Source organism: Porites lutea, chromosome 2 (assembly GCF_958299795.1).
Source record: "Porites lutea chromosome 2, jaPorLute2.1, whole genome shotgun sequence".
NCBI lineage: Eukaryota > Metazoa > Cnidaria > Anthozoa > Scleractinia > Poritidae > Porites > Porites lutea.
The window spans coordinates 8,932,600-8,948,630 of NC_133202.1; the positions used below are offsets into that span (position 1 = coordinate 8,932,600).

The 16,031-nt window shown below is 37.7% G+C and overlaps 1 protein-coding gene across 1 annotated transcript; it reads left to right on the forward strand.

The window, feature by feature from the left end:
- The first annotated feature begins 1,795 nt into the window (after positions 1-1,795).
- LOC140927636 (uncharacterized) lies at positions 1,796-12,195 on the forward strand. Its single transcript, XM_073377311.1, has 8 exons — positions 1,796-1,907; positions 3,593-3,762; positions 5,523-5,709; positions 6,726-6,855; positions 7,696-7,798; positions 8,578-8,793; positions 9,342-9,460; positions 11,357-12,195. Exons 1-8 carry the CDS (start codon positions 1,894-1,896, stop codon positions 11,756-11,758), a joined length of 1,341 nt encoding a protein of 446 aa, XP_073233412.1. The 5' UTR covers positions 1,796-1,893; the 3' UTR covers positions 11,759-12,195.
- Positions 12,196-16,031: the final 3,836 nt, after the last annotated feature.

Genomic DNA, 16,031 nt, shown 5'->3' on the forward strand with positions numbered 1-16,031 from the left:
TTGCAAATTTCTCCAGGCCGGACGCTCTGCAAGGCTCTCAAACAGAGCAATGTTCAAAATCATTCTTATTTTGATTCCGTGACAAACTTTATCTTCCTCTACGGAATCAAGTAACTGATACGTCACTTGCTTTCTTCCTTTGATAACCCAAAACGAATTAACACACGATAACCTCTCAAATCAAGATATTCATCGTATTCCGAAACAGAAGTTGTACTTCCGCGTGCGTAACAGGGAGTTTTCAACGACGACGTCGACGTCATCGAGAACGGCAAAAAAACAATAGGTTTAATTAGCAAAACAACAACTCTGCACATGAATCACGCTTTTTTGTACATTTCTTTTCCGGCACTGCACGACTACGACGTGAAAATACCTACTTTCACGGTTGAACACAAGATATATCTTTTCATATACTGTCCTTTAGAATTCAACTCCAAAAAGACTTTGCCAGCATTTGACGAGTTAAACGAGATGTGATAAGCGCGATAAATTTAGACTAAAGTCAACTAGAGTCGATTCGCCTACGTCTTTTATGTCAGTTCGCCTACGTCTTTAAACACGTCTTACCACAGTTAATTCATTTACTCTATGTGCGATCGCGCTCGGATGCTAGTCAGTCGATTTAATTCCTAAAGCATGACTTTGTGTGCTGAATCAACCAACTCAATATTAACTGCAACTTTGGAGTTACGTTGCCTTCATACTCATAAAATCAAGCCTATAGAAGCTACATAATTGTGAATTACGAGCGTTCGTTTACGTGAAAATCACCGTTTTAATTTGATTCTTCTTCATTCAAGTAAACACAAGTTTGCTCGAATCTATATATAGAATCTATATTTAGATTTAGCAAGGCTAAAAGCGAAGCTCTCGTTAACTAAATACTTATAAACAAAAAACATCGGGTTATGCTAAACGGCGCCAGCAATGAGAACGGCGACAAAATCAATAGATCTAATTCTAAGCACAAAAAAACAAATTGGCACGTGCAGCACACGTTTTTGTACTTTTCTTTGCCGTTGTTATGCTCGACTACAATGCTGTTTTGCATGGCCAAAGGTGATGTTTCACGAGAAGATCCGCAACGACGATTTCTAGTGCAACACAGCGTTGCAACATTGATGCAACATTGTTGCGACATTGTTTCGAATAGTTACAACATTGTTCCAACATTGCAACGTTGTGTGAAAGTCTGAGTGGCCATGCGATATCCCGCCAAAAACACCTCGAGTTGCCTGTGATATCATATCTGTTAATTGAGTTATTTTACATTGGTATGCCTGTGATGCAGACAGACGGTCGTACGGGCGTACGGTCACGTGATAACCAAAAAAACAAAATTACAAATTTTCTTAAGGTGGTGTTACTAGCCTGCGTAGCTGGCGGTATTGTGTGGGTGCCAGATTAAAGTTTTGGCGGCGGAGCCATGTTCCAAAAAAAGGGAGTAGGAACGAGGCGGCAGCTTCGCCGCTCGTGACGGCTCCGCCGTCAAATTTCACTCGACTACATGACAACGGCTCTGTCGCCAAATCTCACTCGACTACTACACAATACCGCCAGCTACGCAGGCTATGGTGTTACACGATGACGATTTGAAGCGCAACACAGCGTTGCAACATTGTTGCGACGTTGTTTCGTATGGTCACAACATTGTTCCAACATTGCAACGCTGGGTTGTGCTGAAAATCGTCGTTGCGAATCGTCCCCCCCCCCCCGCCCGGAAAAAGTTTTTGCGGAAAGAACAACCGAGAGGGACTGGAGGGAGTTGTAGGTCCCAAGCCTTTCACCATTACGAACTTTGGCTGTCTGAAGCAAAAAATAGAAATATTTTACAGGGAAAAATAACAACGAGTGGCTTCCAAGAATCTGTATCCTGAATCATGAGATAACATGGACTCTTTAAGGTATTAAAATTTAGGGTGAATGATATACTTTCGTGTTAAGAGGTGATGATTTATTACAGTGTATGCTTCAATCTTCTTGATTTCAATACACCACAATTTAAAGCCATGTATGATGTACTTTGCAATCATGCAACGATCTATTGGTTATAATTAAACTTAAGTCTTCGAAGAACTAACGTTAATACGTGCATATACAGAAGCAGTAGATCTAGCGTAAAAATATAGCCCGTCGTTGATGAAACCATCAGCTTCATCTGCATATCATAAGCCGGATCATAAACTTTTTGAAGTCAAGTTTACACCGAAGCTCAAACGCCTGTACGTGGAGCTTTTCTTGTGGTTGTAGGCTGTAATATACAGCATTTTGTTTATGTTATATAACGCTTACAGATGTAAACTTAGCCTGTGATTGCAGGCGACCATGACCAGAGTAGCCTGCAATCCTAATCTGCAGGCCCCAGTTGTTCAAAAGCTGGATAACTCTATCCACTGGATAAATCTTTGTCCAGTGGATAACGCAATTGGTTTCTGTAACCACTTATCCGCTGGATAGTGATTTATCCACTGGATAGTGCTATCCAACGTTTGAACAACCGCGGCCAGGCCCCAGTTGTTCAAAAGTTGGCTGTGGATAGCACTCTCCAGTGGATAAATCACTATCCAGCGGCTAAGTATTAGGGAAACCAATTGCACTATCCACTGGATATCGATTTATCGTGTGGATAGAGCTATCCACCTTTTGAACGGCTGGGGCCTGTTCAATAATAATCATTGAACAGGCCCCAGCTTATTGTTATTCCACAGGTGCAGCACATTTAAAGCCAGCGTTTTTTGGACAATCTGATTCCCACTACACTTTTGTGTCGGCTTTCAGTAACAGGTGTAAATCACGCAAAATTCAGCTTTTATCAATTTTAAAGCTTTTTGTTTTTTGTTGTCATAGTGATATACAATTTTACTAAAAACTGCATTTTGACAAACTTCAGTTCATAGTCAATCACTGCTGAAAATTTTATAGCGATCAGTCAAGGATAAAATCACTTTTAAGGCGAATGAAAAATATCGGAATGGTCTCCAAAAAACTGTACCGAAACGCCTTACCTTAAGTAATTACACTGACCGGCAGGTAGCAATTGCTAATCTAGGTGAGACAGACGTGCCTTATAAAAAGTGGCGACATGTTTGCATGACAAACAAAAAGTTGGCTTGGCCAGAGGGGTGACCTGGCTAGGCATGTCACCCTTTTGTGATGGTACTAGGGTGGATCAATTTAGGTGTCTGGGAAACTACCCACCTACCCCTCCCCTGAGCTAACATTAACACTTAATTCTCACCTTGGGAAAAATGATGGGTTAGGGGAGGGGTAGGTGGGCAGTTTCCCAGAAACCTAATTGATCTGGTAGGGTCACCCTTCTAGCTGAGTCAACTTTTCTCCATATAAACGTTTTGGCTCACCCAGTCAGGTCAACTCGGTCAAGGTGAAACAATCAGAGCACGTGCGAGTATTGTCTTAGACAGTCAGGGCATGCATGAGCACTGTTTGCACAAGCAAAGGGGTCAACTTTATTCTCATATAAAAGCTTGCAAAAGTTGACTCGGCTGGGAGGCTGACACTCCTTCCCAGGACAACTTGTTTTTGATATAACAGGGACTCAGTTGACATTGTACCATTTCTTTCTTGACAGGAAAAAGGTTGGAAACTTTATTGCTGGTACAGACACAAGTCAGTCTCAATCAACTGATCAACAGTCTAAGCAGGGCAAACATACCCCTCTCCCTGTGGATCCCTACTACTATCCTGGACTGAGGTTTGCCTTTCACTTTGTCACTGTTGATGTCACTACTGTTGGACAAAGTAAGTACTAAATGGTTGGTTTTTATGCAACAAAGAAAAACCTCTTCATTGATAGATACATTATGAAGAGTGAAGATATGGAACTCTTTGGACAATGAATTAAAACTAAGTAGAGATGTTTTTAAGTGTCAAACGAAAGCTCTAAAGTAAGCTACTTTGCTCTGCATAGAACTTTATAAATGATGTTTCTTGTATTTTATGTATGATCATAAATAGCAATTAATTTTTAGCTCTTAGATAATTTTACCAATCCACTTTTTATATATTTACTGTACTCCATTTTGTTTGTATTAGTATACTTTTTGTAATTATCTTTGAAAAGCCTTGTTTAAGGAAAGATAATAAAGGATGTATGTATGTATGTAACTGTTTACTAGGTGAAATGTTTTTTCTCTTCCACTTTTTGGATGCCATTTAAATATATAGGGGTTAACCTCACAAAATCACAATCAAGATGTATTTCTTTTTTTCTCTTGAATAAAGTATTGTCATTATAATTTGTTTGTTATTAATTTACATTGTGGGTCTCTCTTCATCGGGATTATGTTCAGTGATTGGGCTACATGTATTTTTTATTATTTATTCATTCAAAATATTTCCCCGACTCTGATTGGCTAAAAGCACACACATAATTCACCATAACCAGTTACTAATCTGGAAGAATTTTGTGTTTAACGAGGAAATGACATCAAAAATGCAGCGTTCTTGCAGGTTAATGCATCGTTAACCGAGAAGACCTGGGGACGAGGTTGAGTTGTTTAGGTTGTGAAAACAAAAAATGGCAGACATTTCACTCGTTTCAAGAGGAAGAACTAGGCGAAATTATTGCTAAAAACATGGCAAGAACAGCAAGAACACAACTCGGAGGGCGACATCTGCTATTTGGAGAATATTTGCGGAGCTGAACAACCCTAAACGTTCAATATCGAAGGTGAACTTAACATCAATGGAGGTAAGCATGTTTTAGCTTTGTTTTTAAACTAGGAATTATTCTGAATGAATAATAAAACAATTATTGAATTCGGCTTTCGTATCATATGAAGAATTATGGAGATCTCAGAGAGTGTTATCCACCTCGGCCATAACACCCTCCTCAATCTCCATAACTCTTCATAAGATACACAGCCTCATTCATTAATTGTTAATTATTATTACCCTAGAATTTATATTGGTTATAGCTAATCCAAGGTAGGGTAAGGAGTTTTGGTGTCCAGCCTAGAATACTTATTTTATTCAATTTGAATGTGGTCTGGTATGGGCTAAGGATTTTAAGGGGTGTTAGCGGTAGACAATAAAAAAATACTACCAACACAGGTAGACTGTGAATTGAAAGATCTGTAAGACAGTTTTTGCCAAATGTTAACAACCTAGGTCGCATGGTTTTGTTTGTCAAACCAACAACTAAGGTAAACTCACATGGTCACTGTCATTACTGTCGCATTTTATTTGCTGGCCAAGTCAAACAAAAGCATTCTCTGTCAAACCAAAATGACACATTTTTGCAATGTACCTGACAACAAAATCAACGTGTCATACATGGCAATGAATTCACAGTCTACCTGTTTTGCCAGTACCCAAACGTCTTACAGTACAAAGCTATGTTTACTTGCCACTCACTGTCTAATTTATTTTCCCATATTTCTTATCAGTAATTTATCGTCTGCATTTTCTTGTGAAATTACATTATAACAGAGACTCGGTCTCTATCGTACTTGTTCGAGTCAATTATGAATCAAATCCTATTTTTCTGGATGTTATAGCTACTTTTGGCTTAGTATCTGGACAAACAAAAGTCTCTTCAGATGTAACAAGCAAGTATGGCAAGCTCAGTGAACCATATCTGCAAGGCTTTGTTCTGGAAACATTCAAGGCAGTTCCAGGTGTTGGGAAGACTGGATGGAATGCAAGTGAGACGCCATACCAAGGAAGTTTTTCCAGGCCCCACGGGTATGGCATCAAAATTAAAAATGATGGCATCTGAAATGCGAAAGAAGCTCCCATTAGGGACCACCCAAAATGCAAAGATTTATTGGCCGCTTGTGGAAGGTGGTCCCTTTATGCATGAATGGAGCAATAGGAAGAACACATACTGTAAAATTCCAAAAATAAGCCCCTCCATGTATAAGCCCTCCAAATATAGGCCCCCCAATCCAGTAACACAAAAAACCCTCTGTTAAATCACCCCTCCAAAAATAAGCCCCTCAAAAAGGGCCTTTGAAAGATACAAGCCCCTGGGCTAATTTTCAGAATTTTTATGGTATGCATTTTGGAAGAGAATTCAATACAAGTTATGATATGTGTAGTTAATGTTGCTTGTAACTAAAAGTTCTTCTCATGCTCTGAGTAGTGTAAGTACATTCAGCAAAAATACATGTAGGGAGATCAAAACATGCCCTTATTGGTGACTTACAGGAGGATTAAAACAATAGAAAATTCTAAAACCATCTTCCAAAAGGTGGTTGTGGTCATATACGAGAGGAGGTCACACTTGGAGGTTCTACTTTAATATCAAGTCAAAGGATTGCCAAGGACTTGTAACATTTATTTGAATGAGCTGGATTTTCAGTCCACAAATTTAAAAGTTAGAACTACATAATTAAATTTGTGTTGTCAGGGTGCAAAGAAAATCATTTTTATAGCTTGCCATTCGGGCAAGCTAAAGCTAGCATTTACTAGTGCAGACATCATTTAAACTAGCCCCAAAAGCTTTTTGACAAGCAGAATTGATTTCACAGTTCTTCCTTTTTTCAAACTGCTCAAAAAACATCACTTGCCCATCAGGCAAGTTAAAAACAGAATTCACCAGCCTGATAACAAAATCCACTAGCCCCGGACTATCGGACAGCACTTTCTTTGTACGCTGATTGTCATCATGTAATTACTGTTTTTCCAGGACGTACAATTTATGCCAAGTTCTCTGATCTAGTTGCCAATAATTTGTTTTTTAAATTCCCCTTGTTCAGAGCCCCTGTTTACCACTCTTGGCAGTTGTTAGTGGTGAAGTCAAGCATCCAAACTGTAGAGCGAGCAGGGCTTTTGAATCTGTCAACTCGAAGCAATGAAGTGTCAAATCCGTCAGGGATTATTTCGGTGGTGAGTAGTGTTCAATCAGCATCATTCTCAATAAGTACCCCAAAATACAAGAACTTATTTTGCCAGATTTCATAAAAAGTAGGTTCTTATAAGCAGGTGTTTACTGTATTACAATCACTCACTCTTTAAACAATCTAAAAAGTGTATTCATTAGTTCATTGAAAATGTGTAAACTTTATGAATGCTGTGCTGAATAAAGTATCTATTATATCCATCTATTATTATTATTATTACTATTATTATAAAATTTATTTATTTATTTTCTTGCTAAGAATTCATTTTGCCACAGGCAACTTAAGATTTAGTGAAAATTCTTTCTTTCTTCTTCTTTAGCAAATTTTTTTAAAATTGAAATGAATTTTTTAAAATTGAAATTAAGTGTTTTTAAATCAAAAGGAATTATAATTAGTGCTTGGACTGAATAGTTTTTTTAAGTGAAATTAATTGTAAATAGGATTTTAAAGTTAGCTTTGTTATCAATAAAAGATTATTTTTATTTAATTTTTTTTCCTGCTAAGAATTCCTTTAGCTACAGGCAACTTAAGATTTATAGTGCAAATTCTTTGGCGACTATTTCGTTTCATTTTGTCCCCAACAGGACAAATGGAATGACCAGATATGTTGCGACTAAACTGAAGGCATAATACGAAGTTAAAGAAACACAAAGACAGTGTGATTTTTTTAATGTATTTTTGATTTGTAACTATTGTAAGTTAGAGGTAATTTTATTTTCAACTTGGTAATAATAATATGAAAATAATATTTTAAAATAGGAAAGTTTTTCTAACTCTCTCATTCTATTTTATTAAGCTAATTATTTTGCTGACTTATTTATTATAGATTGCTCAATATTGCAAGCAAGGTGGCCGTTTAGTGTGTGTGGAGCTATCTGGACAGAAACAAAGTGCTGGAATGCTAGCATCAATCGGTGGCAAAAGTGAAGGTATAAACAGTGGTAATGCAAATTAGAACAATTCATTATAAGTAATACGTCCATAGTCTTTTTTGAACCATAAAATTTTAAAAATCTATGTGAAGACTTCACATAGAAGAAGAACATTTTGAGAAATTATAATTATATAGTTACGCCTGATGTAGTTTGAGGTTCTTTTCACTTGTAAAATTACAGGTATTTATGTGACAAATAAAAAAATGTTTCATTTTCCTGAATGCTGTGTTTATAAGATCTGCATGTAGCCTATGTCTTTTTCTGTTGCTTTTTTCTATTATTTGTATTATTTATAATCCATTAATAGTCAAACCTGAGTTAATCAGACATCCTGGGATTTTTACAAATAGCTAGTGTCCGTTTAATAGTTAGTGAAAGTCAATCCCATTCCTCTTAGAAATTGCTTCAAACATAAATTTTTTGTTGTCACTTAGGACTTCTCCCATGGGATGTATGATTCCAACCGATTTATTATTGATATTTGTCAGAGTAACTTAATGGAAATTTTAGAGGTTTGTGTTAAATTGAGTACAGCCAAATTAAACCCTGCTTTAGGGACACCTGCTTAATACGGACACCTCATTATTACAGATAGTTCGCTTTGTCCCTGGGGAAAGAAAGCCCCTTCCTTTTTTTTCTAAATTCAACCTGCTTAATATGGACGCTTTCTATAATCCCCTCAGTATCCATATAAACAGGGTTGGACTGTACTCTCAGCAATGATCAGAAGTATGAATTGAAGGGGATGGCAATGTCTTGTTCATAATTTTCAGTGTATGGCTGTGATGTGTTCTTTAACATGCCGCGTCATCCAAACCCCACTCTGTACACGTACCAGCTTGTGAATGTTCCTGTTCAAGTCATGTACCTTGGACCAGGAAAACTTGTCAAGGTCACCTGTGATTGGATGGGACACTTCGCACAACATCTGCAGCAGGGATGGAAATTGACAGATATCTTTTGGGATCAAGGAAAAAGGAGTCATGGAGGTGAATGTTCTCCCTTTTTGACTTTCTTTTAGTTTCCAGCATTGCATTAATATTATTATTTTATTAAAATATAAACACTATAGAAAGAAAGGCATTGATCACTGTCCTTAGATAATAATAATTAGTATTTTTGTTGCCTCAGAATATATTCATTCTCTCCCCACTGGAGGGGGCTGGGGGTTATTACTTTGAACCATACCCACCTCCCCTATGAAAATAATATTATTATTTGGGTTCATATTTTCCTTTTCAAATGTTGGCCATTTTGGTCTGTCCAAAATTGCAGTCTAACACAAAATAGATGGAAATTTCTATCTCCCTCCCCCAAAGCAATCTTATCTATCAATCAGAAAGCCTAATTGAATGGAATGTCTGAGAAAAAATTCCTGGTGACAAATTTCACTGTCATTGCCTTGTCAAAGACTCAATCATACTTAAACGTAAAAAGTATTGTGATCGTAATTAATTGTTTAAGGTAGGAATCTTCTAAGTGGCAGCTCCTCTTAAGAAAGAAAAAACTGACTATCATGAATTCATTTTCTTCATAGAATTTTCCTTGTCTGGTGATTACAATTCAGTGTGGTTTTTTGAGAAGGAATGTTCAAGAATGCAGGACCTGACACCAGTTTATGAAGGCACCATAGTTGAATATCAGCATACTGTGAAGGCAAGTATTATTAATTTTCAAGAAAGGCACTAGGCATATTACTAGGGACCTTAAGATACATTGCTTCTTCTTATGGGTACAGGTAGGTGTCACATAGTTATATAAAGGGCATCTGTGATTTCCCAGATGTGATAATGGCATCACCATTCTATTTGGAAGCCTAGCTGTTTCTCCGGGGTAAGAGGTAATCTACCCATATTTACGGCCATGGGTACGGTCAATGGTCTAAATTCACTTACAATCTTAGCCTGTTCCAGGCTCCGAGATGGTGATGGAAAGTCGTTCAGTAATAAGAAATGAGAAAAATGCGAGAGGGCTGGGGAGAGACAGGGCGGCGGAGCCTGTACGCATTTTTTTAACGGCCTGTCCCGGTATATCAGCTCCTGATATACCCTCTGATTGGTCAATTGTGACAGTTAACATCATCACCTAGTAGCGTGGTCATTAGTTTGTCATCACCAAGATGGCTAACGCGAATCGCGCGTATGATCTTCATGAATCGGCGTTGTCTTGTGCTTTAGACGAGTGTCTGCGACTTGGCTCGCGGTAAAGATGTTTTGGGTATTATGCCCACCGGTTTCGGCAAAAGTTTAATCTTTCAGCTATTCCCACGCTTGGCTAAAGCTGCTCTAATCCTAGAAAACTCTGCGATAATAGTCGTTTCGCCGCTGATATCTATAATGCGAGACCAAGTGGAACAACTGAAAAAGCTTGGATGTCCGGCCGCAACTATTTGGCATTGGTGAAGAGGGAAAGGAGGATGCGAAGAAAGCGAGAGAAGGAAAGTGCGAAATTGTTTCGGTAATCCGGAGTCCTGGTTGATCACAAAGTGGCAATGACAAAACAGTCCAAAGACTGTTAAGTTTAATATTTCGCTATTACCAAGGGAGAAACTACGCGCTCCAGTCAAAAGACTTACACTATTTTCAGAGAAACACTATCAAGCTGGAGTTTACTAAGTCACAATGCAATTCTCCTTAGTTGATGTAGCTTAAGTTTAAGCTGCACTTCATTCTTATAATTCTGGATCTGTACATCACTATCTGTGATAATTTAACATTCTGCAAAGAAAACTAACAAGCTTGGCCCAGCGTGATACAACATTGCAGAAAAATATTACATCAATTCACGGACTAAAGAAAATCACTTAGTTAGTCAGATCCAGAAGGCACTTTGGAGAAAATTAGAACCCTTATTCAGCCGCAATAAAAAGCTTTACGCTTCTAATTAGAGGTCAAAGAAAATGCTCTCTCATCAGAGGGCAAATCCTGCTGACCAGAAACCAACGCCGTAGTAAATCGATTTTTGTGCCATGACCTCTCAGTGTGAAACAAGCGGCTAAAGTCACATTTGCTCAGTGACAATGTAGAACCTTCCAGAGCTTAACCTCAGTACCCATCAGAGGAAAAAACTTACCGCCCCCTTTTATTGCTATAAACTAGGGCCAAAAAAATGGATGTTCTCACAGGATAACGAATTCGAAGACATAAATTTCCACACATCGCACAAGGAATTCGCGTCGCGTGCAATGCTCACGCGAGAAACTTGAGAATGATTGTAGCTAACTGAAGTCTTAACAGTTTTGACAGCCGAATCCAGACGTGACAAAAATGGGCGGAAGAGGGTCGTTAAAGAAATGCTAACAGGCTCTCTCTCCCATTTTTCGCCGCCACCGCCCCCTTTCCCAAGTCGTGCGAGTCTTATTTTCGCTTTGCTCGTTTTAATACGTTCCCACTGTACTATCTGAGAGCCTGGCACAGGCTATTACAATCTCTGAATTTTTTTCAGTTTTGCTAATAACTTCAATCTGTAGCCATTGACAGTGTCTTGAAAGCCTATTCCCCTGCAGACAGATGGGCCATAAATTGATTTTTATGATTTCGTAATATCTTTCAGATTGGATTTTTTGAGACAAAGGCCAAAGGTGACTGGACACCAATGATAACAGAGATGGGAAACAGAGGCTGGGAGCTGGCATGCATGTTAGAGACTCCAGAAATCACAAAAATAGGACTGGGCAATGTAACCTTTAAACTGTTGTTTTTCTTTCAAAGACGCATCATGCAAAGTCAGCCTTATGCAGGCTACCCCTCAGTACCTTCCCAAGGAATACCAGGAGGATATGGACCTCCTCCCCCTGGGGCACAGTATCCTGTGGCAGGGCAAGCAGCAGGTTATTATGCTCCCCCCGGGCATGCTACTGCTGCACCCCCTCCTGGTGGGTATCCAAATTATGCCCCACCCCCATATAGTGATAGACCAGAGCCCAGTGCACCCCCTCTCCCTGAAAAACAATGAATTCTATGAATTCATGAGTAATCACACAGCACCAAAGGTAACCAAAGTGTACAAGCTTCACACATTACCATATCTCTCTCTCTAATTTCTTTATTTGATGTCATGGAAAAACTAACAGTTGGTCTCCCAATAGTGCTCAAGATCAATTTTCTCCTAACGATATCCATAGACTATCATGAGCAAAGTCTATGAGAATTAACAAAATGATCACAAAGTGAAAAATATTATTTTGATCTTTTACCAAATTCTCTCAAATAATTCTTCAAGGAAATGTATGGAGACCAGTTTGGAGAATTTGTATGTGGATATTGGGACTCAAAGGGTTAAAGGGGCTGTCACGCTATTTGCTATGTTTTTAAAAAGCTAGATTATAACATGTCTTCTCATCAATTGAATTTCAAAAATAATGGTCCAGTTTTGTTGTTTAAGACTATATTATTTTAAGCATTGAAACTGTTTCCTGTTATCTGTTGCAACAGATGGCAAGGTGGAAATGGATTGAAACTTTTTTTCTAAACAAGTTTTCAATGCTACTGCTATTATTTCCTGATGAAGTTATTTTGTTTGGTATCTTCATAACTTTTCAGGAGCATTTTGTGTTTTGGTAAAGGCACTAAACTTAATGACTTATAGCAAAGAATTGACCTTAAAAAAATCGGAAATTTATGCAGTAAAAACCCACGAGTAAAACCTAAGATTTAAGAACCTGTTGGGCTAAAATTTGCAATTTAGACCCCCTCTATATAAGAACGTCTTTAGCCTAAAAATTTGGAGAAAGGTTCTAATTTTCAAAAATCATTTAAAAATATTTACTAATTGCAATTGCAAAAGTTAAGTTAGTACATATATAAATGTTGTTTGATTGAGGTCATTGAGAAAATGTTTATAATATTGTGTTTTACAGCACAATCATGTATATAAAGTTGTTTTGACTCAAGAAATTTAAATTCATGTGAGAATAGATCTCTATTATGGTCATATTAAAATATAAGCAATAATTAGGTATGCAAATTTAGGGGTGCTGATCACTAAAATCTTCTTAGCAATGACATAATGTTTTGCAAGAAAGTAAGAACCTATTAAGTACCTAGATAGCCTAAATTTATGTTAACAGCCATTTATGTAAGAACCTATTTAGGCTAACCCTGGAAAATGTAGGTTCTTACTCATGGTTTTTACTGTATCCTCGTGACATAGCCCCTTTAAAGCCATTTCAGGGTAGATATTTCTTATGAAGTGAGAGCTCTACTTGATTGACCTAAGTGCATGATAATGTCAGAGAAGTCCAGTCAATGAATATGTTAACATTATTTAAGTGATGCATCATCATTTTACTTTTACAAGTTTAGCCAATGCCACTAGTAGTTATTTTTTTTATATTATATATAATTTTGAGTATATAATGCTCTTTAAACATCTTTGTTTGAATTCAATATTAATAGGTTTACTTATTTGGCTTCTGGTATAAGCAAAGATTGGGGGGGGGGAGGGCTCCCTGATAAAAAAATTGATGATGTGGGCGCTTAATGGCTCTAAAACCTAAAATTACTGTCGTTAGAGTTTCTGTAGTACTGTTTATAGGTTTTTATTACTTTGTCAGTAGCCGTGAGTTTTTTGTTTTAGAATGTTGGTACCTTTCCAGGATTCTGGTCCTGGTTGTTCAAAAGATGGCTAGCACTATCCACCGGATAAATCACTTTCCAGTGGATAATTGTTAGAGCAAAACTAATAATGTGTTATCCAGTAGACAGTGATTTACCCTGAGGATAGAGAGCTATCCAGCTTCAAAGCAAACTGTCACTAGAACTGTATGAATTTGAGCCATGCCCACGCTAAAATACAACCAAGGTAATAAACTGGCGACAGAAAGCAAACACACAAAGGTAACCTTTCAAGGTTTGATTTTGAGTCCCCGTCCCCCAACCCTCGGGCGATGCATGTGTCTGGGCCTTATTCCATTAAAAACGTTCCAAGATTTAGTTTATCTAAGGATGATTTGATCACTCTGACAAATGACTATTATTAGAAGAAACTGCATTTTTGTAACCTTTGGATCAATTTGACCAATACGTTACTGGCTGTATATTAGTAATATTTTGCAATACATTAGTATAAGTAATAGGATGATTTATAGTGATATTTGGCATAAATACCACGAGTGATATTTCGAAATTGTTATACGTAATTTCTCAAGCTGTTGGGCGAGTTAAATTTGAGACAATTTTGAAATATCACGAGTGGTATTTATGCCAAACATCTCGTACAAATCATGCTATTATTTGTTTATACTACTACCCGCGAAGGTTTTGTAATTTTCACAAGTAGGTGTTTCAAATTAAGCTGAAATACCACTGCTCTAAGCCAATCAAATTGCAGAAATTTCTCATGTAGTAGTATAGAGATAAAAACCAAACAAAAATAGGAATTATTAGTTATATCATAATGATATATCAAAACAACAATGAAGCTGGTAAATAAATACTTTTTTATTGCAGTGATTAAACTGTGCATAATTTTTATTTGGTGTCCTTATCCAGTACAGGTTTAATGACAACTCAATTATAGCATGATAGGGTTGCTGAATGTTATACCCCTTAGGCCCCAGTGGAGATCACCATCTAATATCTCATTACAAAAGAACTTCCTCGTCGGCAGTCGGACATAAGTAATTCACAGAGATAGCAAGGCAGGAGAGTTAACAGCAGCAGTACAAATTTAGTGGTTTCAATTATTAAAATATCCCTACCAGCCCTAAGAAGGTCACTAGAAATTCCAAGGGGGGAGGGGTGTCTTACAGACAATATAATAATAATATTTAAAGGAAAGTCTGAAGCTGAAGTGCAATCTCCAAAGGGACAGGAGCCGGGTTGAAACTAAAATCCCTTAGCAAGGGAAGTATGGATATTTTCTGAAACAGCACATTGTAACAAACCCCACCAGCACTGAACTGGGCATAAATTTGTTCACGTATTCAATTTGAAAGTAGAATATTGATTTGGATAATTGACGCAGTCCGTTTGACTGTTATAATTCATCATTCAAAAAATTAACCTTCAGATCCCCTCAAAATTTTGCTTCATTTCTGACAGGCTAAGTTCCGCACCTAGCACTGACCAGAACGAATTTGGAGAATTTGAGTCAATTCAATAAATACTTTTTTATATTACTCTGAGGCATCGCATTCACCTGCAAAGCCATGGACAGCCTGACAGAACACAACCCCACCACTGAAATGATGTCTGAGGAACATTTACAGAAATTCCGTACTGATGGTGTGTCACGACCCAGATCTTGATAGTGCTTCTAATTGGTGGTGCGATGAGGGAAATTTGCTGCAGCTAATTAGAACCACTTGCCAGATCTGGCTAGTGACACGTCATCAGTATGGAATTTCTGCAGTCATTCCTCTGATGTCATTTTGCAGGGAGACCAGTCTTGGCGTCATTAAGTGTTGACTGTTTTATCAGGGTAATGACACAGGGGCTCAGCTGTTTAAATTAGCAAAACAGAACTTATCATACCCTGCGAGCAGTCTTTTCTCCAGGCTGGATGCTAAGTTAAGAAACCACTGCTTGCAGGGTAAACTTATCAAGGAGAATGTAATGCACATCCAGTGAGAAATCACTTCTTGATCCGCTTGACTCTTCATACAATGTAAAAGCAGAACTCAACAATAAATTAAGCAGTTAACAATAATTTTTTCAATTGTATCTGGTTAATAGTGGATAGCCTGCACCACAAACAGAACTTAACTCTTGGTTAAGTCTGTCTACAAAACAGCACTGGAATCTTTGTTCTGGGCCCCCACTTGTTTACCAGGATTTGAGCATGCGCTAAGACTGGCTTTTAGAAAAGTCATTATCAATTTACCAATCAGGTTGAAAGGAAATTTGAAATGCACTTCCAGTAATTTGTTGAGTCTATTGGGAGCCCAGAACAAGGACGATATTGGTGCTGCATTGCAGGCGTTACTAACCGAGGTTAAATTACACATGCAATGCAGCAGGCTAATTGGGAGCAAATGTGGAATAAATTGATTGATGTGTATGTCCAGCACTATCAACTTCACTTAGTTTTACTGGTAACAGGCCTTTCTGAAAAATAACATAATACTCTGATCTACATGCTTATAAGCCTCATTTGGGTGCTATTATTACAATGACATTTACAATGTTAGAATGTTAGCTAGCAAGCTAAAATTCAGAGTCCATCTGGGCAGTTTTTGCTTAAATTCAGTTTGCTCAGTAACTTAAGGAACCCTTAAGCTGAGGTG